The sequence below is a fragment of the Ostrinia nubilalis genome, chromosome 4, assembly GCF_963855985.1.
Source record: "Ostrinia nubilalis chromosome 4, ilOstNubi1.1, whole genome shotgun sequence".
Classification (NCBI taxonomy): domain Eukaryota; kingdom Metazoa; phylum Arthropoda; class Insecta; order Lepidoptera; family Crambidae; genus Ostrinia; species Ostrinia nubilalis.
This window is the reverse complement of record NC_087091.1, coordinates 5513929-5541325: the sequence shown is the minus strand read 5'-3', so window position 1 is coordinate 5541325 and position 27397 is coordinate 5513929. Positions and strand designations below refer to the sequence as shown.

The 27397-nt window shown below is 42.8% G+C and overlaps 1 protein-coding gene across 1 annotated transcript in view; it reads right to left on the bottom strand.

Moving 5' to 3' along the window:
• Positions 1 to 27397, bottom strand: part of LOC135071347 (microtubule-associated protein futsch) — a 70016-nt gene that overhangs the window by 23478 nt on the left and 19141 nt on the right. Inside the window, exons 3-34 of the mRNA XM_063965137.1 lie at positions 24749 to 24948; positions 22345 to 22453; positions 22111 to 22219; positions 21905 to 22024; positions 20371 to 20503; positions 18643 to 18721; positions 16773 to 16917; positions 14661 to 14769; positions 14108 to 14234; positions 13346 to 13424; positions 12232 to 12441; positions 12061 to 12177; positions 11890 to 12006; positions 11718 to 11849; positions 11553 to 11663; positions 11376 to 11498; positions 11205 to 11321; positions 10861 to 10992; positions 10690 to 10806; positions 10525 to 10635; positions 10348 to 10470; positions 10158 to 10274; positions 9981 to 10103; positions 9807 to 9926; positions 9163 to 9283; positions 9002 to 9091; positions 8607 to 8716; positions 8026 to 8132; positions 7531 to 7631; positions 6350 to 6497; positions 5733 to 5851; positions 5131 to 5266 (exon numbers count right to left, since the gene is read on the bottom strand). Of these exons, the coding sequence (XP_063821207.1) occupies positions 5131 to 5266; positions 5733 to 5851; positions 6350 to 6497; positions 7531 to 7631; positions 8026 to 8132; positions 8607 to 8716; positions 9002 to 9091; positions 9163 to 9283; positions 9807 to 9926; positions 9981 to 10103; positions 10158 to 10274; positions 10348 to 10470; positions 10525 to 10635; positions 10690 to 10806; positions 10861 to 10992; positions 11205 to 11321; positions 11376 to 11498; positions 11553 to 11663; positions 11718 to 11849; positions 11890 to 12006; positions 12061 to 12177; positions 12232 to 12441; positions 13346 to 13424; positions 14108 to 14234; positions 14661 to 14769; positions 16773 to 16917; positions 18643 to 18721; positions 20371 to 20503; positions 21905 to 22024; positions 22111 to 22219; positions 22345 to 22453; positions 24749 to 24948 (3912 nt within the window). The remainder of the gene's footprint in view (positions 1 to 5130; positions 5267 to 5732; positions 5852 to 6349; positions 6498 to 7530; positions 7632 to 8025; positions 8133 to 8606; positions 8717 to 9001; positions 9092 to 9162; positions 9284 to 9806; positions 9927 to 9980; positions 10104 to 10157; positions 10275 to 10347; positions 10471 to 10524; positions 10636 to 10689; positions 10807 to 10860; positions 10993 to 11204; positions 11322 to 11375; positions 11499 to 11552; positions 11664 to 11717; positions 11850 to 11889; positions 12007 to 12060; positions 12178 to 12231; positions 12442 to 13345; positions 13425 to 14107; positions 14235 to 14660; positions 14770 to 16772; positions 16918 to 18642; positions 18722 to 20370; positions 20504 to 21904; positions 22025 to 22110; positions 22220 to 22344; positions 22454 to 24748; positions 24949 to 27397) is intronic.

Here is a 27397-nt window from a genome sequence, read left to right as displayed (position 1 = left end):
GAATGAAAAAATCATGAGTTCCTTGCGATTTTTAAGTTTTTACAAAAACAATAACAATAGTAGAAGGGATTAGTAACTGTCAACTATGTAATTACTATAAGAGCTAGTTGAAAGCCTAATATAGGCATTATTTTTGATAAACATAGGCAGTATGAATTTCGCCATAATTAAAAAGTTAATGCGCGATAGTAGTTAATCTGGGGGCACGGCAGTGCCCCCACCAAGTCGAGCAAAAAAGCGGCACGGCCGTACCATCCTTTTCTCGAAGCAATTCAGGCCATTTTCGACCGCCTGTAACTTCGTTGTGGATAAAACTAGAAGGCTGAATTTTCATTAGCTATGCAGGCATTGTAAAGACACGGTATATTTAAAATTTCATTCAATTTGAACCAGTAGTTTAAGAATTATAACGGGTCAAAGTTACTTAATTTTGTCACTCACTGACTGACTCACTGACTGACTCACTGACTCACCGATCATCAAAATTCTAAGGCACTTCTAGCAGACCTAGAAGCTTCAAATTTGGAATATAAGTAGTGTTTGGTGTATGAATCAAGGAAAAACTAAAATATTTGGGGGCATGGTAGTGCAACCGCCAAGTCGAGTAAAATTTTTCAATTTCGGTCCAGTTTTCTAGATACATAACTGCTGTCTACAAAATACAAAAAGAAATGAGATTTGGGGGCACGGTAGTGCAACCGCCAAGTCAAGTAAAATTTTTCAATTTCGGTCCAGTTTTCTAGATACATAACTGCTGTCTACAAAATACAAAAAGAAATGAGATCCCATCAAAAACAATACTTGTCAAAAAAACCAAGTCTCGCAACTCAGTTGTTCTACGGTAAAAAGTTGTGAGATCCATGTAATACCAAGTCCAGGCCAGGAAATCTTTAACGTTTTACATAAATATATTGACTTGACCATCGCATGAAAACACGTGTAAATTAAATTATTTAGTGCGATGGCCAAGTCAATATATTTATGTAAAACGTTAAAGATTTCCTGGCCTGGACTTGGTATTACATGGATCTCACAACTTTTTACCGTAGAACAACTGAGTTGCGAGACTTGGTTTTTTTGACAAGTATTGTTTTTGATGGGATAATAATTACAGTGATCCTGTTATTATTATTAAAGTAAATAATAATTATATTACCAATATTGTAAATACTGGTAAAAATCGCAAGTACCTAAAAGTCATGGGTTAAGCCCATGACTTTTCATACAAACTTTGTCAGTCTATAACTTCTATACTCCATCGATAACGACATTGAGCTTTGGTTGGGGTAAATTAATATAAGGTAACTTCATTTAGTCCCAATAATTGATTCTGAGTTTTTCGTCCATACAAAATGGAACTGACTCCTTTATGCAAAAATCGTTAAAGAACATAATAATAACGTATAATAATAAAAAGGTTTTCATACAAGCATTTTTTAAACCAATTTCGAGCCTTGCCCCCAGGATTTAAAGTATCGATATCTTATCGACTCCATTTTATCTTTCTTCTCTCTAATTGCTTTTTTCAAAGTGTGCGTCACGTCACGCGGCCATTGATTGGCCATAAGGCACGCCTTCTGGCCAATCACAGCACTTTTAAGCCGGTTGCACATGTTGTCGTAGACTCTCAGTCGCTTTGTTTTTACACAGTTGAATGTGTGTGTGGGAGCTGTGGTGGGGGAAATGTGGGGACACTGGTTCTCGTTGTAGTTACGCGCGACTTCATATCTATTCTCTTTCTATGATCTGAGATGCAAACCCACAGCACGCGGTGCTGCGCCTCTGTGCGGAATACTCTTGGCGTGGAAGAAGGCGCGGCAGGCGGCGTGCCGGGCGGCGACACTAGAGACGCCACGCCCGCCGACGATGACCGCCCACTAACGCAAGCTTTTGAGTGACGTTACCATGTACATTTAAAAGCAACCCACCTATTGCGAAGTGAGGAACACGAGGGGTATAGCAGCAGGCGCTGTGGGTGGCGACACCACCAAGCCACGCCCACTATAAGACACTGGGGAAATCTTTTGAGTGACGTCATCATCTTTCCTATAACACCTACCTGTTGCGATGGTCTTCTACACGATGCTGCGCCTCTGTGCGGAATACTCTCGGCGTGGAAGAAGGCGCGGCAGGCGGCGTGCCGGGCGGCGATACTAGCGACGCCACGCCCGCCGACGACGACCGCCCATATGGCACTAACACAAGCTATTAAGTGACGTCATCATCGAACCTTGACTTCAAATAATACTCACCTATTGCGATGATCTTCAACGCGATATTATGCTCGTGCGGAACACGCGGGGCGTAGTAAAGGGCGCGGTGGGCGGCGACACGCTCGAAGCCACGCCCACTATACTACACTGGGACAACGTTTTGAGTGACGTCACCATCAACCCACCTGTTGCGATGGTCTTCTACACGATGCTGCGCCTCTGTGCGGAATACTCTTGGCGTGGAAGAAGGCGCGGCAGGCGGCGTGCCGGGCGGCGACACTAGCGACGCCACGCCCGCCGACGACGACCGCCCGTATGGCACTAACGCAAGCTATTAAGTGACGTCATCATCGAACCTTGACTTCAAATAATACTCACCTATTGCGATGATCTTCAACGCGATATTATGCTCGTGCGGAACACGCGGGGCGTAGTAAAGGGCGCGGTGGGCGGCGACAAGATCGAAGCCACGCCCACTATACTACACTGGGACAACCTTCTGAGTGACGTCACCATCAACCTACCTATTACGATGGTCTTCAACGCGGTGCTGCGCCTCTGTGCGGAATACTCTCGGCGTGGATGAAGGCGCGGCAGGCGGCGTGCCGGGCGGCGACACTAGCGACGCCACGCCCGCCGACGACGACCGCCCATATGGGACTGAGGCAAGCTATTGAGTGACGTCATCATCGACCCTTCAAAGTCACCCCACCTATTGCGAAGTGACGAACACGAGGGGTATAGCAACAGGCGTTGTGGGTGGCGACACCACTAAGCCACGCCCACTATAAGACACAGGGGAAATCTTTTGAGTAACGTCATCATCTTTCCTATAACACCTACCTATTACGATGGTCTTCCACACGATGCTGCGCCTCTGTGCGGAACACTCTCGGCGTGGAAGAAGGCGCGGCAGGCGGCGTGCCGGGCGGCGACACTAGCGACGCCACGCCCGCCGACGACGACCGCCCGTATGGCACTGAGGCAAGCTATTGAGTGACGTTACCACCGACTCTTTAAAAGCTACCCACCTATTGCGAAGTGAGGAACACGAGGGGTATAGCAACAGGCGTTGTGGGTGGCGACACCACTAAGCCACGCCCATTATAAGACACAGGGGAAATCTTTTCAGTGACGTCATCATCTTTCCTATAACACTTACCTATTACGATAGTCCTCAACACGATACTGCTCCAGTGCGGAACACGCGCGGCGTAGCAGCGGGCGCGGTGGGCGGCGACACGATCGAAGCCACGCCCACTATAAGACACCGGGAAAATCTTTTGAGTGACGTCATCATCTTTCCTATAACACTTACCTGTTGCGATGGTCTTCCACACGGTGCTGCGCCTCTGTGCGGAATACTCTCGGCGTGGAAGAAGGCGCGGCAGGCGGCGTGCCGGGCGGCGACACTAGCGACGCCACGCCCGCCGACGACGACCGCCCGTATGGCACTAACGCAAGCTATTGAGTGACGTTACCACCGACCCTTTAAAAGCAACCCACCTATTTCGAAGTGAGGAACACGAGGGGTATAGCAGCAGGCGTTGTGGGTGGCGACACCACCAAGCCACGCCCACTATAAGACACCGGGGAAATCTTTTGAGTGACGTCATCATCTTTCCTATAACACTTACCTGTTGCGATGGTCTTCTACACGGTGTTGCGCCTCTGTGCGGAATACTCTTGGCGTGGAAGAAGGCGCGGCAGGCGGCATGCCGGGCAGCGATACTAGCGACGCCACGTCCGCCGACGCCCGTATGGCACTGAGGCAAGCTTTTAAGTGACGTCATCATCGACCCTTCAAAAGCTACCCACCTATTGCGAAGTGAGGAACACGAGAGGTATAGCAGCAGGCCTTGTGGGTGGCGACACCACCAAGCCACGCCCACTATAAGACACTGAGGCAGTCTTTTGAGTGACGTCACCATCAACCTACCTGTTACGATGGTCTTCAACGCGGTGCTGCGCCTCTGTGCGGAATACTCTCGGCGTGGAAGAAGGCGCGGCAGGCGGCGTGCCGGGCGGCGACACTAGCGACGCCACGACGACCGCCCGTATGGCACTGAGGCAAGCTATTGAGTGACGTCATCATCGACTCTTTAAAAGCTACCTACCTATTGCGAAGTGAGGAACACGAGAGGTATAGCAGCAGGCCTTGTGGGTGGCGACACCACCAAGCCACGCCCACTATAAGACACTGAGGCAGTCTTTTGAGTGACGTCACCATCAACCTACCTGTTACGATGGTCTTCAACGCGGTGCTGCGCCTCTGTGCGAAATACTCTTGGCGTGGAAGAAGGCGCGGCAGGCGGCGTGCCGGGCGGCGATACTAGCGACGCCACGCCCGCCGACGACGACCGCCCATATGGCACTAACACAAGCTATTAAGTGACGTCATCATCGAACCTTGACTTCAAATAATACTCACCTATTGCGATGATCTTCAACGCGATATTATGCTCGTGCGGAACACGCGGGGCGTAGTAAAGGGCGCGGTGGGCGGCGACACGCTCGAAGCCACGCCCACTATACTACACTGGGACAACGTTTTGAGTGACGTCACCATCAACCCACCTGTTGCGATGGTCTTCTACACGATGCTGCGCCTCTGTGCGGAATACTCTTGGCGTGGAAGAAGGCGCGGCAGGCGGCGTGCCGGGCGGCGACACTAGCGACGCCACGCCCGCCGACGACGACCGCCCGTATGGCACTAACGCAAGCTATTGAGTGACGTCATCATCGAACCTTGACTTCAAATAATACTCACCTATTGCGATGATCGTCAACGCGATATTATGCTCGTGCGGAACACGCGGGGCGTAGTAAAGGGCGCGGTCGGCGGCGACAAGATCGAAGCCACGCCCACTATTATGACACTGGGACAACTTTTTGTGTGACGTCACCATCAACCTACCTGTTGCGATGGTCTTCTACACGATGCTGCGCCTCTGTGCGGAACACTCGTGGCGTGGAAGAAGGCGCGGCAGGCGGCGTGCCGGGCGGCGACACTAGCGACGCCACGCCCGCCGACGACGACCGCCCGTATGGGACTGAGGCAAGCTATTGAGTGACGTCACTATCGACCCTTCAAAAGCAACCCATCTATTGCGAAGTGACGAACACGTGGGGCGTACACCAAGCCACACCCACTATAAGACACCGGGGAAATCTTTTGAGTGACGTCATCATCTTTCCTATAACACTTACCTGTTGCGATGGTCTTCTACACGGTGTTGCGCCTCTGTGCGGAATACTCTTGGCGTGGAAGAAGGCGCGGCAGGCGGCATGCCGGGCAGCGATACTAGCGACGCCACGTCCGCCGACGCCCGTATGGCACTGAGGCAAGCTTTTAAGTGACGTCATCATCGACCCTTCAAAAGCTACCCACCTATTGCGAAGTGAGGAACACGAGAGGTATAGCAGCAGGCCTTGTGGGTGGCGACACCACCAAGCCACGCCCACTATAAGACACTGAGGCAGTCTTTTGAGTGACGTCACCATCAACCTACCTGTTACGATGGTCTTCAACGCGGTGCTGCGCCTCTGTGCGGAATACTCTCGGCGTGGAAGAAGGCGCGGCAGGCGGCGTGCCGGGCGGCGACACTAGCGACGCCACGACGACCGCCCGTATGGCACTGAGGCAAGCTATTGAGTGACGTCATCATCGACTCTTTAAAAGCTACCTACCTATTGCGAAGTGACGAACACGTGGGGCGTAGCAGGGGGCGCGGTGGGCGGCGACAAGATCGAAGCCACGCCCACTATATGACACTGAGGCAGTCTTTGGAGTGACGTCATCATCAACCCACCTATTGCGATGGTCTTCTACACGATGCTGCGCCTCTGTGCGAAATACTCTTGGCGTGGAAGAAGGCGCGGCAGGCGGCGTGCCGGGCGGCGACACTAGCGACGCCACGCCCGCCGACGACGACTGCCCGTATGGCACTGAGGCAAGCTATTGAGCGACGTCATCATCGACCCTTCAAAAGCTACCCACCTATTGCGAAGTGAGGAACACGCCGGGCGTATTAGCGGGCACGGTGGGCGGTGACATCATCTAAGCCACGCCCACTTTATGACACTGGGGCAAAATTTTGAATGACGTCACCATCGACCCTTCAAATGCAACCTACCTATTGCGATGATCCTCCACACGGTGCTGCGCCTCTGTGCGGAATACTCGTGGCGTGGAAGAAGGCGCGGCGGGTGGCGTGCCGGGCGGCGACACTAGCGACGCCACGCCCGCCGACGACGACCGCCCGTATGGCACTGGCGGCTTGCCTGGGGGATCCATAATAATATGCTATTGGTACACAAACGTCGACGTATAACTTTGGATCATTGAGCTCCAAAAAAAAAGTATCAATCTTATTTAGGCGGTTTAGGATTTGAAAATATACACTTTAACCATTATTGACCGACGACCTCATAAAGGTAGCAGGAAGGCGCTGGATGCAGGCCGCTGTAACAGCTGTAATACTAACCGGCCTGTGTAAATGATTGGGGAGGCATGTGTTCAGCAGTGGATGTCCTATGGCTGAAATGATGATAATGATGATGAACTATTTTTATTCTGTGTTCAAAATTTATCAATGGACAAAAACTACTTTTGTATTTCACTTAAATATACTTCGATTGATGCAGATCCTGAAATAACGTCTCTGGATCCAATCCCATAAAAATGAGACGTATTGACCGATTGCAACGTCGTATAATCATGATGCAAAATCGCAAATATTGATCTGCACAGTTGCGGACACAGCTGTGTTTCTAGGAACGTTCTTGCAACTCACGAAGGCGAGTGAGCTTTACTTGTGTGTGAACGTGCACATGTACATAACGATAGTGTAATGTCTATCAAAACTTTTGAAAAACGAACATTAGCGAGCCACCACACATGTAAAGCTAACTCGCCTTCGTGAATTGCTACAACTATAATTTAAATGGTTTTTTTTTCTATTTATTAACCGATTGAGTCCCAGACGGCATTAATTAATGTCATAACAATTGATTATCTATTGTGTCTAGATTCGCGGAGCTTGAAGGATTAATTTAGGACTTTTACATAGTATGTCAGTCCTATCATAACCTAATCGTAAACTCAATAACCAAAAACTTAAAAATAATTAAACAATAAAAAGAACGAGTAACTGTCACTGGAGAATCACAGAAACCATGTCGCAAATAAGTTTAGCAGCATCTGATGAAGGGTTGGCTAAAATGCTTTGAAATACTCCTACATTGAGCGTTTTAAGATTTAGTTGACTCACCAATGATAAAATGTTATTATGAAACGTTATATCACTCTTATTACCTGTACGTATGGCAGTAGAGATGATATCGCGAGCCGCTCGCCTGCGGTTTTCTTCACCGGCTTTCTCTTCAACGAGTTTTGCCATTGAGTTTTGCAGACTTCTGCAAATCATATCACAACATTTTAAAATAATAATTTATTTGAAGAGTTATTAAATAAGTTCTAAGCTCTTTTCTTAAATGAGGGCTCAGTGTGAGTTTACATCAAACGTCGTCACTAGTGAGCGCGTTAAAACAATATATGAAAATTTTAGTTCTTGAAAGTTTCCGCTAGGAGCGCTGTACAATCCGTCATACAAATAATGTCATTTTTTACGCGCTCATTAGTTGATGCAAACTCACACTAAGCCCTGATACAAATTCACAACACCCACTTTTATAGCTCCCAACTAATTCTGAATTCTATGTTCATAGCAGGCTCGGAGCACCTTGAGCTTAGTGTCAAGCAAATAAAGACCCTAATTAAGCTTATTCTAAAGTTGAATTTGCAACAAACCTCCTAGCGTCTTGCAGTAGAACGGAGGGGTCGACAGCGGGAGTGCCGTGCGAGGGTTCACTCTCGGTCTTCTTCACGCCGCCACGACTCGGCTCCTCTGTTGGTGTCTACAATAATAAAGAAAGGGCATTAGCTATTCTGTAAATAGTTAAATGAACTACACATTGTTGATGCTACATCACACCTACATTACAACTGGAAGGATAGAACAGCCTTTTCCTATTTCCGAAATAGTTTTTCGGCAAAAGTTATATCACATTAGGTATCGTTTGAAGGGATCATCATCCACTTGAAAGGGTCTAAATTAGAAAATGTATGTGTGTATGGGGCAAATAAACGATTCTTAATTTTAAATTAATAATTTAGGTGTGAAAATGCGCATGGCTTTGCAGTTAAGAAATAAAAAGTGAGTAAGAACATTTTAGACTGTTCACCGTATTTAAATGCTATACGCACGCTACAACTTTTTGAGATATGAACCAATTAACATCAGGTAGAAGCTTTCCACTAGGGCGCGTAGGCTACAATAAAACTCTAATAGTAAATAAACAAGTAATTACATAAGTAAGAAAAATGCTTACCGGCGAGGGCTCGATGCCGATCTGTTGCAAGCGAACAGAGCCGGGCTCAGGCCGCGGCGCCGATTCACGCTCCTCACTCTGCGCTTTGGGCTTGGCAATTTTGGACACTACTGCTAACAAAATAAGGTATATTATAACATGATCATTAACAATAAAGCGACCGTTTTGACTTAGGTACCTTAACTTTGAACTTCCTACGTTGGATTAAGTAGCCATTGATTCGAATAATAATTATGTATTACAAATGAGTAGGCCTTAGAAGGAGGCTCGTTCAAAAACTGGATGTATTTCTTAGTAGGCCGACAGAAAAGTTGTCTCGTCTGCATGTTTTTATATGTCCATGCTTACTAAAATGTATTTTACTAAGGTACATTTAAAATTAAAATAATACTAGCCTGGTTTGGGCACTATTCGTTTCGGCTCTGGTGGTGACGTCAGAGACGCTCTTCTCTCGAACTGATCCTTGAAGCTACCCACATTGCCGCCTAAGAACAAAGTAATTATTATAAACTCTGGGTCTTTGATAATAAAGCATATTTTAAGTGAGTGTATTTACCAGGTATGGAGAGTTTCTTGGGCTTAACCGGAGTCTGGTTGGCTGGGGTCGGCTGCGATAGAGATAGGGACGTCAGTTTGTCCGCGGCAGATGCTACAGCACTTGGCTTAGTTTCTTCGACCTGATAGAATAAAAATAAAAAGTGAAATTACAACAGATTTTCACTATTTATGAAGGTCAAGGTCAGTACGAAAGTATTACTGTTAAAATGACATCTAACATAAGAATTTAGTGCTTACAAAGTTTTGTAGTGTCTCATTGTCGATCTCCAGCATTTCGGGACAAATAATCTAGTATGATTACAAAATGTAATGCCAAGCGTTAGGGTCTATTAGAAACAGAAGGACGAATGAAAGTCTATTCTAATTGCTACACGTATATTTTTACGTCAATATTAAGCACTAATGACTCGTATATCACTTTAGTTTCTTGTAATATGCACCTTATCTCTAAGACAACTAGGCTCCTCCTTCTTCTCAGGCTTCTTTCTCCTCCTTAGTTTTCTCCCGCAGCGTGGACGTGGCGCGGACCATGGCGGGCTCTTTCACTGGTTTGGGCGCGGGTACAGGGGCGGGCGCGTGGGCGGGAGTCTTGTAATATACACCTTACCTCTAAGATAACACAGTCCACATTCATCGTCTCACCTTAGGCTCCTCCTTCTCAGGCTTCTCCTCCTTAGTTTTCTCCCGCGGCGTGGACGTGGCGCGGCCCTTAGCGGGCTCCTTCACTGGTTTAGGCGCGGGCGCGGACGCATGGGCTAGAGTCTTGTAATATGCACCTTATCTCTAAGACAACACAGTCCACATTCATCAACTCACCTTAGGCTCCTCCTTCTTGTCAGGCTTCTCCTCCTTAGTTTTCTCCCGCGGCGTGGACGTGGCGCGGCCCTTAGCGGGCTCCTTCACTGGTTTGGGCGCGGGCGCGGACGCATGGGCTAGAGTCTTGTAATATGCACCTTATCTCTAAGACAACACAGTCCACATTCATCATCTCACCTTAGGCTCCTCCTTCTTCTCAGGCTTCTCCTCCTTAGTTTTCTCCCGCGGCGTGGACGTGCCACGTACTTTAGCGGGCTCCTTCACTGGTTTAGGCGCGGGCGCGTGGGCGGGAGTCTTGTAGTATGCACCTTATCTCTAAGTATGCACCTTATCACTAAGACCACATGGTACACATTCATCGTCTCACCTTAGGCTCCTCCTTTTTCTCAGGCTTCTCCTCCTTAGTTTTCTCCCGCGGCGTGGACGTGGCGCGGCCCTTAGCGGGCTCTTTCACTGGTTTCGGCGCGGGCGCGGGCGCATGGGCGGGAGTCTTGTAATATGCACCTTATCTCTAAGACAACACAGTCCACATTGGTCATCTCACCTTAGGCTCCTCCTTTTTCTCAGGCTTTTCTTCCTTAGTTTTCTCCCGCGGCGTGGACGTGGCGCGGTCCTTAGCGGGCTCCTTCACTGGTTTAGGCGCGGGTGCGAGAGTCTTGTAATATGCACCTTATCTCTAAGACAACACAGTCCACATTGATCATCTCACCTTAGGCTCCTCCTTCTTCTCAGGCTTCTCCTCCTTAGTTTTCTCCCGCGGCGTGGACGTGGCGCGGTCCTTAGCGGGCTCCTTCACTGGTTTAGGCGCGAGCGCGTGGGCTGGAGTCTTGTAATATGCACCTTATCTCTAAGACAATACAGTCCACATTCATCATCTCACCTTAGGCTCCTCCTTCTTCTCAGGCTTCTCCTCCTTAGTTTTCTCCCGCGGCGTGGACGTGGCGCGTACTTTAGCGGGCTCCTTCACTGGTTTAAGCGCGGGCGCGGGCCCGTGGGCTCTTGTAATATGCACCTAATCTCTAAAACGACACAGTCCACATTCATCATCTCACCTTAGGCTCCTCCTTCTTCTCAGGCTTCTCCTCCTTAGTTTTCTCCCGCGGCGTGGACGTGGCGCGGCCCTTAGCGGGCTCCTTCACTGGTTTAGGCGCGGGCGCGGGCCCGTGGGCTCTTGTAATATGCACCTTATCTCTAAGACAACACAGTCCACATTCATCATCTCACCTTAGGCTCCTCCTTCTTCTCAGGCTTCTCCTCCTTAGTTTTCTCCCGCGGCGTGGACGTGGCGCAGACCTTAGCGGGCTCCTTCACTGGTTTAGGCTCGGGCGCGTGGGCGGGAGTCTTGCAATATGCACCTTATCTCTAAGACAACATGGTACACATTCAGCATCTCACCTTAGGATCCTCCTTCTTGTCAGGCTTCTCCTCCTTAGTTTTCTCCCGCGGCGTGGACGTGGCGCGGCCCTTAGCGGGCTCCTTCACTGGTTTGGGCGCGGGCGCGGACGTATGGGCTAGAGTCTTGTAATACGCACCTTATCTCTAAGACAACACAGTCCACATTCATCGTCTCACCTTAGGCTCCTCCTTCTTGTCAGGCTTCTCCTCCTTAGTTTTCTCCCGCGGCGTGGACGTGGCGCGGCCCTTAGCGGGCTCCTTCACTGGTTTAGGCGCAGGTGCGGGAGTCTTGTAATATGCACCTTATCTCTAAGACAACACAGTATACATTCATGATCTCACCTTAGGCTCCTCCTTCTTCTCAGGCTTCTCCTCCTTAGTTTTCTCCCGCGGCGTGGACGTGGCGCGGCCCTTAGCGGGCTCCTTCACTGGTTTGGGCGCGGGCGCGGGCCCGTGGGCTCTTGTAATATGCACCTTATCTCTAAGACAACACAGTCCACATTCATCATCTCACCTTAGGCTCCTCTTTCTTCTCAGGCTTCTCCTCCTTAGTTTTCTCCCGCGGCGTGGACGTGGCGCGGCCCTTAGCGGGCTCCTTCACTGGTTTAGGCGCGGGCGTATTGGCGGGAGTCTTGTAATATGCACCTTATCTCTAAAACAACACAGTCCATATTGGTCATCTCACCTTAGGCTCCTCCTTTTTCTCAGGCTTCTCCTCCTTAGTTTTCTCCCGCGGCGTGGACGTGGCGCGGCCCTTAGCGGGCTCCTTCACTGGTTTGGGCGCGGGTACAGGGGCGGGAGTCTTGTAATATGCACCATATCTCTAAGACAACATGGTACACATTCATCATCTCACCTTAGGCTCCTCCTTCTTCTCAGGCTTCTCCTCCTTAGTTTTCTCCCGCGGCGTGGACGTGGCGCGGCCCTTAGCGGGCTCCTTCACTGGTTTGGGCGCGGGCAGAGGGGCGGGCGCGGGGGCGGTGACAGAGGGGGCAGGGGCGGGCTCAGGCGCAGGCGAGGGAGCGATTGTGATTGTAGCTGATGACTTCAGGCCTGGCTGCACGCTCTGTGGGATAATCAAACAAAAATTAGAAAGAAAGAAAGATACATTTATTACAATGGACATCACACAAATACAGGCAATTACATAGACATGACAGTGGCACAAAATAATGGAAGAAGAAAAAAAACAAGAGTAAACTGAGCAGTGCCACCCATTCACCAACAAGATGCCCACTGCAACGGGGCCCCACTCAGCATATGCCGTGGCCCACGGTGACGATGGCCACGGCGCTGGTTTTCAGTGTGCCCCATGCCGAGTGAGGGCAAATTACGAAATACAATAGGCATTATAGATCGTGTCATCCACGAAGACGCGCCCCACCATTCTGCCGGTAATATTTGAGTGTTATCATTACACGCTAAATTATCCATGTGTGCACACACACACTACAATAATGACGCTCGGATTGCTCGGATCAAAATCAAATCTCAAATCTCCCTGCACCCCGCGCTTCCCTCGACCAAAAATTGGTGGGGCGCGTCTTCGTGGATGAAACGATCTATACATGGCATTAAGTTCGCCTTATGTACCAACTATATGGCATCAAAGAATAAATAATAAATACATGGCGTGCGACATGTAATTCACACCTACATGTGAATATTATCGTGTCGCTTATAAGTGTTAATTTTGTTCAGAGTACAATTAGGCCCGGTTTCCACCAAGGCGGAGCAGAGCGAAGTAAAAAGGAGATGTGTCGGGCACACGAATTTTTCTATAGAGTTTGAAACTGCGGCGGAGCGGAGAAAAGATATGTGGAAATAATGAAATCTGATTAGTTATTCAAAACACTTCTCCGCTTCGCCTTGGTGGAAACCGGCCTTAAGCGAACGTGTTTACTCGTTATACATGAAACCAACCGACTGTTTTTATGAATCATAAAATATGACGAATGTTGTGTTCCTACCGTCTCTGGTTCTGGTTCTGGCGGCGTGTCGGCGGAAGTTTCTTCTGGCACGGGCGCTTGTGGCGAGATGCTTGCACAGCTATAAGAAATAAACATAATAAACATGTGACATGACATCGGCCGTTTGGTGTAGTGGTTTCAATACGGACTACTATGCCGAGAGGCCCCGGGTTCGATTCCCGGCCGGGCAGAAATTGAAATGATGAATTTTAATTTCTGTGATGGGTCTGGGTGTTACTATGTATAATATGTATGTATTTACAAAAAAAAAGTATTTAAGTATGTTTATATCCGTTGTCTAGTACCCATAGTACAAAGCTTAGTTTGGGACTAGAAGCATCCAAGAAAATGTCCAAGGATAATAATTATTATTTATTTACATACTTAAATATCATCATTATACGAGTAGACAAATTGAAATGTCTTGCAAAACAAGACAGGTTTTTTTTATACCAGTATGCATTTTACCACCCAATCGAGTTAACTGCGTGTGCGCATCTGGCAACCGTGACGTCACATCGACGTTCTGGTTCGGACAGGGCGAACGAGGGGAAGTGTGCGGGTGAGTGCGAGGGAGAGTCGCATTCCAGCGATTTGCGCAGTTAGCTCGATCGAGCTAAGGCTGAGTTGCACCACCAAACTTTGACCGTAACTATAACGGTAACCGGTGATTTTTGTATGAAGTTGGCAGATTTTTGACGTCTGTTAAAGTCAAAGTAATATGGTGCAACCCAGCCTTTAATAGCTTTATGTTTATTTTACCTGGCAACACGTTCTTTCTTCCTCTGTAGACCGCTGGCAGACATAGCCAGTTCTAACTTCCGCTTGTTGTCGCTGGCCGACACTATTGTACGCGTTGGAGATGGTTTGATCGCGTCTTCACCACCCTCTGAAATTATTTAGTAAATTATTTATTAAATAAATTGCAAAACACTTTTATTAAAATGAAACTTTGTTTTAATCCCGCATGAAATAGCTAGTTTGTCAATAAAGTTGTCAATGCAAGTTCAGACCCCTCGCGTGATGCATTTTCTTAGAATTAGGCTGCGTTTCTACCAGTGATGTGCGAGGATGCATAGCGAGGGATGTGTTCAAATAGAATCGCTTCATTTACCTAGCCTCGGTAAAGCTAAGCCCAGTTTCGACCAAAGCACACATGAAATATGTTTTGAATAACATATTTCCGAACCGAAGATGAACGGAAAAACACGAAAATAACGAAATATGATTGGTGATTCAAAGACATCTCTCTAAGCTTTAGTGGAAGCCAGGCCTAAGGGCCGTTATACACCACTTTGGATATTAGAATACTGACCTGCCACCAGTTCAAGGATCCTCTTCTCAGCAGAATTGCTAGGCTCCACGGCCATAGACGCGGAGCTCGTGAGGTCTGCGCCGCTCTCCTCTGGGCCCAGTTCTGCTTGCTGCGATCACAACATGTGTTTATGAGCTGTTTAATGACGTAATCTATCGTCAGTATTCATTATTATAAAGAAAGAGAGAGACAAATTCAATAACATATGACTCGCAGACTAAGGACCGATTCGACCAAACTTTTATCCGAGAATAACTCCCGGTATAAACTGGCACATTGACAGTTTCAGTGTGGGAAATATGTCAAAATGACAAGTTTATTCTGAGGTTAATATTTACTCGTTTGGTCGAATCCGCCCTAAGAAAGATAAGGGATGAAATATGCTGCCTCTGCTTTTCTGTCTCAACTACAGGCTTTTCGAGCCCCCTCTAGAACTTGATTATGCACCTTTTGGTAGAATATTTGTTCTTGGTAAGTCTTACGTTTTAGGATTTCATATCAAATCATCAAAGTATGACGTAATACATTTTTTTTTTCATAACGATAATGTAATTTTAAGAAATCACCTTACTTCGAACAAAAATTTCGTTGTTGTTCAAATTGTCTGCTAGTTAGCATTATTATTCAGACACACTTGGCTGCAATTCCATTTACTACATGTCATACAATGTCATATTTCCGCAGCTGTTTAAATAAGTGATAAATATTTGTAGACTTAAAAATCAAGTCCCAATATCTATGAAATACTTACACTTCAACACATTTTCATTTTAAAAATAAGTCAGAAAGTTTTAAAATAGGTATGGTGGAAACATCATGATCATTTACTTGATCATTTTCATCATGCCATGTCAATTGACTTGTGTTAATGTAGATCGTGCCATCCACGAAGACGCGCCCCACCAATTTTTGGTCGAGGGAAACGCGGGGTGCGGGGAGTTTCATCCGAGCAATCCAAGCGTCATTATTGTAGTGTGCGTGTGCACTGATGGATAATTTAGCGTGTACCGATAACACTGAAACATTAGCGGAAGAATGGTGAGGCGCGTTTTCGTGGATAACACAATCTATAGAATAGAATGGATAACGTGAGAAGTGTAGGCCAAATTCTTCATTTGCAGAGGAAATTAGAGTTTCGTACTCCAGCAGTGGAGCTTTAACCCTTAACCACTGACGTGTCATTTTGTTACACTAACACTGACGTACGTACGGCGTACGTACGTAACTTTGAAGACCTCCTGATGTATCAATAGAGTGTAACTTTGGTGAAATTTGTATTTAAATTATTTACACATATTTATATTAAACAGAGATAGTAAAAAAACATAGTAACATTAATAGAATAGTGTGATATTGGTGAATTCCTCCAGATATAATTAAAGTTAGACAGGCATTTTTTAAAAAGCAACACAAAATTATTCGATAACACTAGGAACTTTTATTTTGGCCATATTAAAGATTAATAATAGTTTTAATCAGAAAAAAATCACAATAGCAGTAATTTACAAATTAAGTCACTTTTTAATACAGTTCATTTAGGAAGCCTATTTTCTATAGTCTTTCTTTGTTTGATGACCTGGTCACCAGTTTGCCGTGCTTCAAACTAGCTAGGAAATGTGAAAATATGGTAAACAATCTTCAGACGAAGTCAAATCCAAAGCCACGAACTAAAGCTCCTTCACCATCATGATGATTGTCCTCGAAATCCGCAACTAATATAAAAATTTTCATCCACTGGATTTTTTGCTAATTTGTTCGTCATTTGTAATAATTTTTGGCGTAAATAAGGTATAAGGCCAAGTAAATAAATTAGACTGCTAACAATTAATTTTATCTATGGACCAACATACAAAAGCGATGTTGAAAAAGTTACACTAACACTGACGTTACGTACCACATACGTCGGGTGGTCTAGCTCTCCTACTTAGGGACGTGCTAGCCATCTATTTTTTCCCGTCGCACACGCATCTCTGGCCACTAGGAAACTACCAAAAAGAACACGCAAAAATTCCCGCATAAAATGAAGTTTTGAACGAAAAACCGTTTGAGCGACGTACCACGTACGTACGTCAGTGGTTAAGGGTTAATGACCTGATGACAATGACAACATACCTCTGACGAGGGCACGACGACAGAGTTGGAGTTGGAAGGCGCAGCCGGCGCTAGAGACAGTAGCAGATCCAAGCGCACTGGTGTTTCAGCCGCTAGCAACTCTGCCATCTCCAGGCATGACGTCTCGCAACCGGCGTTCACCCATCTAAAATTTATAAAATAAAATTCATAAAATTCATTTATTTATGCAAATAGGCTTTTAAAAAGCACTTTTACACGTCCCAATATTAACCCTACCACTGCTTCGGGACAATAAATGGGCCAGTGCTGAGAAGAAGCAGCGCAAGAAACTCAGTCACTATTGTCAGCCTCCTTTTTGCCATCTGAGGGACAAAATGTAATCTTAGAACATCCTTAAATGTGTGGAATAATTGAATTTGAAAATACAGTTAAAGGAGAAGACTACAAGACGATTAGCTAGTTCTTGTATAATAAGACGATATTTTTGCCTATGGACAAGCTATATGTGGTATATTACAAGTTTTTTAATTGACAAATAACATGGCATACATTAAGAATAAGAATTTCTTTATTGCGGTGAATGTGGTACAAAATGGTAATCATAATAAATGTCCGTTACACACATTTAACCAACGCCAATTGGCATGCAACATAGAGTGAAACAGTAAGCACATAATTTATTATGTCTAAATATCTAAATAATAACACGTCATTAAAATTATAATAATACAGCCAAAATAATAAATTTATACTCAATTAAAAATAAAACAATTAAATACTTGTATTAAACATTAATTTTTACAGTTTAGAAATTCATGCTATAATAACATTTATCACTCAATAAATCAATTAACAATAATAAATTTCACTCAATAATATAATTAAAATACATTCCGATTAAAAAATTTAAATAAAATAATGAAAAGTCAATATCCTCAAATTTTACAATTAATAAATTCATTTATGCTATAAAACATTGTCGCGTCACAATTTATAAAGCAGGTATTTAAATTGTTTAGTGGGTAAGTCTTTCATTGCGTCCGGAAGTTTATTGTACAATTTTATAGACATAAAGTAGCAATTTCTTTGAAAATTCATCGTTGAACAAGACGGTACCACCAAACGATTAAGATACCGTGTAAAAAACGTACAAATACATCGTTTTGTTTTAAAAGAATCTATATTATTTTTTATTTTGAGTAAATGGACCATTTTGGCATAATTTGTTCTTTACTTGTACTTGATTACTACTGACATCATGTGACATACGATAATGTTGTGTATTTTTAAAATAATTTTATAAACTAGCTCGCTACCTCAAATAGCCGTCATATTATCACGAAAGGTAGTCAAAGGTTTTATTATTATACAGAAAACGAGTCAATCGCCGCTTGATTGAAGCAGGTAGCGTTATTTTTCAAAGGGTAACCTCCAGACCCATTCGCTCGGTTAATATCCACTCAAGCAAGAGCAACATGCTACGATATTAGACGGGGGTATGACCTTTGCCCTTTCCTTAGAAAAGGTTGGCGTTTTTGCTCGTTTTAAAATGAGACTTGCTGAACTTTAGCTTGGTAGGGTTAAGACTCCAACTTTAATCACTTTTCTGATGGTTTTGGACGTACAAGTACAATTTTCCGAGCACTATCGGGACTATTTCCACCTCTGCAACTCCTGTGTAGCCAGGATATACAGCTTGACCGCCAATAAAAAACCCCAACCAGTGAAGGTCAAGTTTGTCCCGGGGAAAGTTAAACTGTCATTAGTCCCGCAACAAAATAATCAGAAGAACATAGGAGGAGTTCGAAGTAAAGGTATATACGAGCACAAGTAAGTTCAATCAACGCTTACTAGAAATGGACTCTACCTAAAGAGCTTTAGAGCCCAATTTTAATTGCCAGATACTTACGGATTGTCGCAAATGTACGCGATGTCAGCACGTTTCAGCGGATCCACCGTGAGCATATCGCGAATGAGCGGTGACGCAGCTGCAACAAACAATCACTTGTCATTTCAGGACATTCTCAAACCATTATGACCTATATTTGCTTACACTTAAGAGCCTACTATTGCATGAACATGAGTGAACTATTCTGATCTATATTTCCATACTACTCGAGTCTACTATTGCATGTCAGTGGCAATTCTTATACCGATCATTGTTACAATAGTAAAGGAAATAACACTATTGGTTGTAACTACGTTGTTTATCATATCATCTTCATTCATAGTGGCGACGTTTATACGGTATAGTCTGATTGTTCTGGATTCTCCTTGGTTCCTATACATTGTAGGTCAATACCATTTGCAATAAACAAACATCACGACGTTATTTGTTCTTTGTTATCTATGTTAGTTTGTTTTGCATTGTGAAGTTTTCCTTCCGCGAGCTAATAATGCTTTTAATAATAAATTCCGATTTACATAGGTACCTACATTTTTTATGTACCAAGTTCAACACAGAATTTATATTTATGTACAGGATAATATAGCTAAAGCACTGTTTGTTTGATTGAATATAGTCGAAAAATGTATCAGCGTAATGAAATTAGATTTTCAATGCTACTTCTAAGTAAAAATTTTTCACAACAAAAAGTGCCTTTAAACAATACGCAGTATAATTTACTTTCTTTCTGCTTATCTATGTCGTAAACCAGTTACTTAATTGTTTGAATTACAATTATTATTCATGTTCGTCGAAAGTAGATGTACTGCTTTATAGTAAAGTAGCTCAGCGATCAGACAAGCAGACGCCCAGCAAGTGAAAGATCTAGTGTTCAATCAATTCCCACCAGAGGCAGTTCGTTATTTTTTTTTTCAAGTTTTTAAAGGACATCATCCACGTTTCATATATTTTTGGTCCAAAATCAAAAGTGCCGGCCAACAAAAAAAAGTGCTGTATTCTGACAGAATACGTCTGCCTTAGCATTTGTTACTATGGCACCAAAGCGGTAGCTCCACTGTGCGTCGAGTATTTGAGATCTAAAAGTCATCGACTTTTCATACATTTTTTGTTCAAAATCAAAAGTGTCGGCCAATAAAAAAAAAGTGCTGTATTCTGACAGAATACGTCCGCCTTAGCATTTGTTACTATGGCACCAAAGCTGTAGCACCACTATGCGTCGAGTATTTGAGATCTAAAATTCATCGACGATTCATACATTTTTTGTTCAAAATCAAAAGTGTCGGCCAATAAAAAAAAGTGCTGTCTTCTGACAGAATACGTCCGCCTTAGCATTTGTTACTATGGCACCAAAGCTGTAGCACCACTGTGCGTCGAGTATTTGAGATCTAAAATTCATCGACGATTCATACATTTTTTGTTCAAAATCAAAAATGTCGGCCAATAAAAAAAAAAGTGCTGTATTCTGACAGAATACGTCCGCCTTAGCATTTGTTACTGTGACACCAAAGCTGTAGCACCACTGTACGTCGTAGTATTTGAGATCAAAGTCAGTCGTTTCATATATTTTTAGAACTCAAATACTACGATGCACAGTGGTGCTACAGCTTTGGTGCCATAGTAATAAATGCTAAGGCGGACGTATTCTATCAGAATACAGCACTTTTATTTTTTGGCCGGCACTTTTGATTTTGGACCAAAATGGATGATGTCCTTTCCAAGTATTATACTCACACGAAGGATTCTTGGGCTCATAGTAGTCGCCATTGCTAATCTGTCGCACCAAGCGCTTGAAGTTGGAGCCGTCGAACGGCATGGCCCCGTAGACTAGAGTATAAAGAAGCACCCCCAACGACCAACAGTCCACCTGTAATACAAGAAAGGGTTTGAAAAAAATACGCCATACGGTCTTTCTGCATTTACTTTTTTACTTACCATGTTAAGAAATAAAAAAGTAATTGGAAAGAAAGATCCTAAAGGACATTGGGAACTTTAATATGAGAAAATGCCCCACGGCGGACAAAGATGAAACGTATTTTATTTCAAAGCTTTATACTTGTAGGTATATTCACTTAAAGCGCTATGTTGTGATATATGGGAATTCTGAGATATGACGAGTCTAAGTTGAAAATATATTTGTCTAAAATGATTTAAGTAAGTCATTTTAAGCCATAATCGATATAAGTACAACGTCATAAGGGCAATCTACTACTGGGCGTAAGCATCCCATATAGAGCGTCACAAAACACAATCGTTTTTATCCAGTCACTGTAATTTATACAGTAATTTGTAACTAAGATCTACCATTATAAGTTTATTTTTGCTAGCAATGTTTCATGTTGCCATACTGATAACTGAGTTCCCTTTAATAAAGACATTTTTAGGTGAAACGTAGGTACGTACGCAGTTTAACAAACAAAAAAAGAAATTCCAAGTAACGTTAAAGGATATACACTAGAGATGAAACGGATATCCGGTAACTATCCGGTAGGCCGGATATCCGGCCTATTTTTACTATCCGGCCGGATACCGGATAGTAACTCACTATCCGGCCGGATACCGGATATTAAAAAACTACGACAATTTCCTATAATAAAATGAAATACATTAATCGTTGAGGTAAATATCAATAAAAATGGCTTATGATAATGACAGCTTTTATTTAAAGTCCAAAAAGTTACAAAAAAACATATTGAGGCCTTTCAAAAAACTAATTTCTTTTTCTAGGCTATTCACTCTAATGACGAATACATTGTATAAATAGTAAATATCTGTTAATGTCGAAATATTGCCAAATAAAACAAGCGATCTTTTTTTCACTCATGCAGATGATCTGATGACATGATGGAGTTCAGTCAGATTACGCAGCGAGTAAACTAATTTAATTTTAGCTAGTCAATCAAACACTCACGATGGCAACCAAAATCACCCGAATTGATCTGTACACAAACAAGTGGTATAGTCTGCATTCTATTCCGACGGATTCGATTTTCGAAAAGTGTGACTTGTCCAGTCTACCAGACCCACTGATCGCGTTTGAAGCACCTGTGCGGCGCTAAACTCGTCACGACATGCAACAAGACAATGGGCCAACTATCCGGCCGCCGGATATCCGGCTATCCGGCCTAGCAGCTCGCCGGATATCCGGTATCCGGTATCCGGCCAAACAACTATCCGTTTCATCTCTAATATACACCAACATAAAATTATTAATGACTCCTTCGCCTAATTAAATTAGTACCCACCAAAGTGGTATTGATTGCATTACCTCAGGGCCAATGTACGGCGTCCCTTTAACGATTTCAGGCGACGCGTACAGCGGTGACCCGCAGAATGTGGACAGAAGCGATGTCTCTTTGAATACGTTTGAGAGACCGAAATCAGCAATCTGGAGGTCAATACAAAAAAAATAATTACTATATGAACAACTAGAGATTATATTTTTCTAATTTGTGAATTAATAATGTTGAATACCTTGGCACTACCAGTGTGATCGAGCAATACATTTTCCAACTTCAAATCTCTATGGCAAATTTTATGAATATGGCAATAATACACAGCAGTCGCTATCTGACGAAATAACCTGAAACATGAAGCTCGTTAATATTTCCAAAAATATCATGTCTTTTAACACTTGAAATAGGCAAAATCAGTGTGTCCAATCGCATGACTGCAGCCATAAAAGAATTAAAGCAACCATAGACGAACCTTCTAGCCTCTTCTTCTTGTAATACTTTTTTCTGACTAAGATAATCATACAGTTCTCCGCCGGAGCAATACTCCATCACGAGTATCATCTTTTCACTGTTTTCAAATACTGCAAAAGAAATTTGATATAATTAGATTGCATTATTGTTTATTATAATATCACTAGCTTTCCGCCCGCGGCTTCGCCCGCGTGGAATTTTGTCTGTCACAGAAAAACTTTATCGCGCGCGTCCCTGTTTCAAAAACCGGGATAAAAACTATCCTATGTTCTTTCCCGGGACTCAAACTATCTCTATGCCAAATTTCATCAAAATCGGTTGCGAGGTTTAAGCGGGAAAGCGTAACAGACAGACAGACAGACAGAGTTACTTTCGCATTTATAATATTAGTTGGGATTAATATTGATAGTTGTTTTAATGTATGCAAGCATTGTACGCTTCATTTTTAATAATGAGTTTCTAATATTTTCTCTATTATTATTCTTTCTATTATTATTCTTCTTTATATTTCGGCCTTGACAGACATACAACGTCATAATGGCTCATGTAATCATTGGTGATTAGACCACCAGAGGCAGAAATTAAAGAAAAAATCTAGACCAATCAAAATCTACGCGTGCAAAGGCGAATCATGAATTTAATACGTCTTTTCCTAGACTTCTTTCTTATGGTTGCACGTGCAAATAAACCAATTATAATTATCTTTCAAGGAAACATCCAATGAAAAGTTACTGCTTTATTATGCATAAAATAGTTACGAGCCTGTTGCTCGCAATCGTTACTCAGCGTTACATAAAAGTACATTTAAAGAGTTCTGATAACACTAGTTTACAAGGTTTTTTACCCAGAGATAAAACTGATATGTATCGTTAGAGTTATTAACCCTTACTTGAAAACTGAACTTAGAAAAAATTTAGGACGTCAGATTTTGTAAATATTGATTATTTTAATTATTATATTTTTTATACATTCATCTCTAAAAACAATCAAAAATGAGTCGTGTTACTCCTTCTTTTATACTAATTAGTATCAGTTTCCCTTATTATAGACCAGCAGCAATCCGCTAACATATTTTTATCCCAAATTCCTTGGTATCTTTCCTCAAAAACCTTCAAATCCTGGTGAAAACTTTCGCCATGCTCAACACTCACGCTGCCCAGGTTCTTAGGAAAAAAATCCAGGTGAGAATGTGAAAATTGAATTTTTAACGACTTATTCACACCCATTCTTTGGTAATTCCTCAATAATTTGGAAACAATTTCTGCATAATTCTGAGATAAATTTATAGTTTCCCAGGAAACTTTTCACTACTGCTTTAAATTAATACCAAGCATCTTTTGTTACTGCCCCTACTGGAATTGCTGGGTAATGACGGATAAAGGACTCCTTCAGATTGTAGCACAGGTTTTGTGACTGATGCAACATCAGGATATTGTATGTTCTTGGGTTTTGTTGTTAAAACCTGTAGTTTCAGTGAGGCAGAAGTAACAGTCATTAGTGTGATTTGTTGGTTCTCTCCATAACATTGGGGTGCCGAATCGTATGTTTTCTTTTTCCTGCAGCCTAGTGCAATAATATACTTCTCAAATTTTCGCACACTACACCAGGAACCCATTTTTTATCAGGTTTGTTACCGAGATTTGAAAGTAATAGAAATAGGCCCGTTTTACGGCCTCAGTGAATGGTCTCTTCTTTTTTGACAATATAATTTGACCACAAACTTAGCAAAAGTTATTTGGGCTTAATTTACACTGCCTTGGTGACATTTTAAAACAAGTGAAAATGTTAAAATAATACTTAAACGCAATTGAAACAAAGTAGAAACTCCGATACGGCTAACAAAACAGCTTACTTAGGTTAATGTGGATATCTCAAAAACTTGACGTGATAAAAATATGAGACATATATTTTTGTAATAAGGGGGCTGGTAGAAAACACAACCAATATGAATTATCTTTGGGTAAAAGAAAAACTTTTTTTTTGTAAACTAGTGTAATTATTAGCCACGTCACTTTGCTAATGTTAAAAAATGCGAGTCTCACATTTTCACAGGCTTATTGACGACTTCTCTACAACTAATTGGTCTAGATATGCCTTATTTATAGGATGTGTGAAAAACATAAACTGCACGGCACGGGTTGAGTAAGCAAGTATTACATCACAAACCTCAATGCAAGAGCATTAAAATGTGTCGTATAAAACCATGTGAGTATTTTTGAACGATTTTGATGTGTTGATGCATCGTTTGGGTCAATGAGAAATAAGATACGTCCAAATTAATGATCTCTTAAAATTGAGTATTGAACAAAATGGAATACTATAATGTATGGTTATTCAGTTGTTGCTTTATCCTGTAAAGTTGCTAATTTTGGTTTACGTTGAAGATATGTTTCCTCCACACTAACCTTCATAAATATGTACAATGTTCGGATGCCTCACGGAAGACATGATCTGCACCTCTCTCCGAATGCGGATCAGGTCCGCTTCAGATTCGATCTTGCATTTCTTTATGGTTTTTATGGCGACCTCCTGCCCAGTCTTCTTATTGATGCCAAGCTGAACTTTCCCGTACGTGCCTTGACCTAATTTTCTGACTATGTCAAACCTGAAAGGGAGTTAACAATGTTATTCATTCTCATCAATCAACGTAGGCAGGTCCCGTCCTACACATCTTTGGATATAAAACTCAGGTCATTCGGTTTCGTCAGCTTTTATAATGCTTACTCATCGTTTTAGGCGTTTTCCTGGTAATACATTTATTTTTAACCTGTTTGCAGATTAAACACCCTTTACCTGTTACAGAAGGAAGGATGAAATCATCAGACTAATTAAGAGAAATATTATTCCTTGACATATATCCATAATAATGATTATAATATTTATTTCCGTTCATCCTTTCAAAACCATGTCGTGAGATATGCAGCACGTTTTCTACACATAACTTAGACCACACGCACAATAGCGCTTTAAAAGATATAATTTTGAATGTCGTGTTAATAAAATGCGGGGAAACTGATTATTGAGCTAATGACCGCCGTGATTGTGGGCATAACGCCTCAATTGAGCGCCTGATTAGCGCCCGCCGTCTAATTGATCATGCAAATCGATGCGTCGCGGCGAGACTGACTAGTCACGAATGGGTGGCAAGGAGCCTGCTCCTTGCCACCCATTGAGGAGATAGCGTTTATAGAAAATAAAGAAGGAAAAAATATTTATTTGGTCTGTCCTGGCGTCGCAGAACGAGGAGAGCCGACCCCAAATAATGGGAAAGGGCAAAGAAGAAGATTTAGAAGAACATGTCCAATGGAAACGTTCTCCTAAGTTCTAGGGTACAGTAAGTATGCTGTGTGTATTTATTGTAAAGTCGCACTATAACAGAGATACTATACGTTGTTACAACTTACAAGTGTTTGGTTTGATGCTCCGTCATCTGTACAAACAATGACACAAAAATAAAACAGTCGATTCAAGTTAATCCCCTAAAAATCTCGACTGAGAAATATTTATTCTTAAACAGGAATAAACTCCCAACGCCGAAATATTCTCGTGGCCATATCGTATTTTTGTTGAACACTCGTAGAGAACAAAAGCAGCATGACTGTTGTTTTCAGAAGCCCGTAAATCATATTGAGAGAACCGTTGCGGAATATAAAAAGTTTTAACTATCGGACGTTAATGATGTTTTATTGGTAATATTGGAAACTCCTTTTGACTCTTACTTGGGGCTAGACAAGCACGAAAGCATCGCGCGCGATGTCTGCCCACGCGCAAGTCTTTGCATAAAACATTGCACGACCGATAGCGAGGGATTTGTGTTATGTATTTTAATAGTTTTATTGATATTTGTGAATGAAACGACCTCGAGCTCGCCTTAGGCATTCTCTTCCAAACGCCTTTTACCTTGTGTTTTCTTGGAAACCGATTCATTAAAGAGAGAACGATTCAAGTGTATCATTCATTCAGAGGAAGGTCAATAGACAAAATATACTTCAGGTGACCTGATTTTTGTTTACAAATTCTATTCTCATTGAAACGCCAAATGGGTTTTTTGCTTCATTTGTTCTTTCAGTAAAATAGTTTTTCAGAAACAAACTGATTTGAATTTATATAAAACTAGCTGACCCGGCGAACTTTGTTCCGCCTTAATGGCAATAAATAAACAGACTTTTTTATTTCGAACGGGATAAAAAGTATCCTATGTCCTTCTCCTGGCTCTAAACTACCTCCCCAACAATTTTCAGCTAAATCGGTTCAGCCGTTCTTGAGTTATAAGTGGAGTAACTAACACGACTTTCTTTTATATATATAGAAGATACAATAGAGTGTGTTCATGTTTTATCATGCGGGCTATTAGCATTAATTAACTATTTATTTATACTTCAATGAAAAAAATATTAACATTAGGCGAACTTAATGCCATAAGGCATGTGTATGTAACTAACATGTAACTATGTGTTAATTTAAACCGCGAAAAACTTGAATTACTTTGAATACGCAATTAAGGTTGGATAAGTTACTCATATCGTAATCATTCGTCACAAAAGGTGACGGATATTAGATGTAACAACAGTAACAATTCGTAGGTCGAATCTCAGCCTATTTATTTAGAAACATACGCTTCTAAGTTTATACGCGCTGGAGTGACGTAACTGGCAACCTTTACGCCCACTGCCAGAGTGTAGGTGAACGAATCGCCCTAAACTCGGTCACCGGCATATGACGGCGCTGTCAACGTATAACCTGCTCCGAGATTGGTAAAGGTAATAGTCAAAGACCGGAATTTGGCCACTCCTAGCTATGACTAGTCAGTCGAGAAATAATTTCCAAACTTCATTGACAGACTTGCAGTTGCACAAAATCGTGTACAAAGGCTTTGCGATATGAAATCATTGTGACAAAGTCTAGAAGTTTAAAGGAAGGTCGTATGATGAAACGACACTGAATTAATCTCGATTTAAACACTTTGAAGTTCAACCAATTACAGAAAAAGTCCGTTTTAGAATGCATGGTATAATGCAGGCCTGTATGTCACAATCATAAATTATGTGACGTCA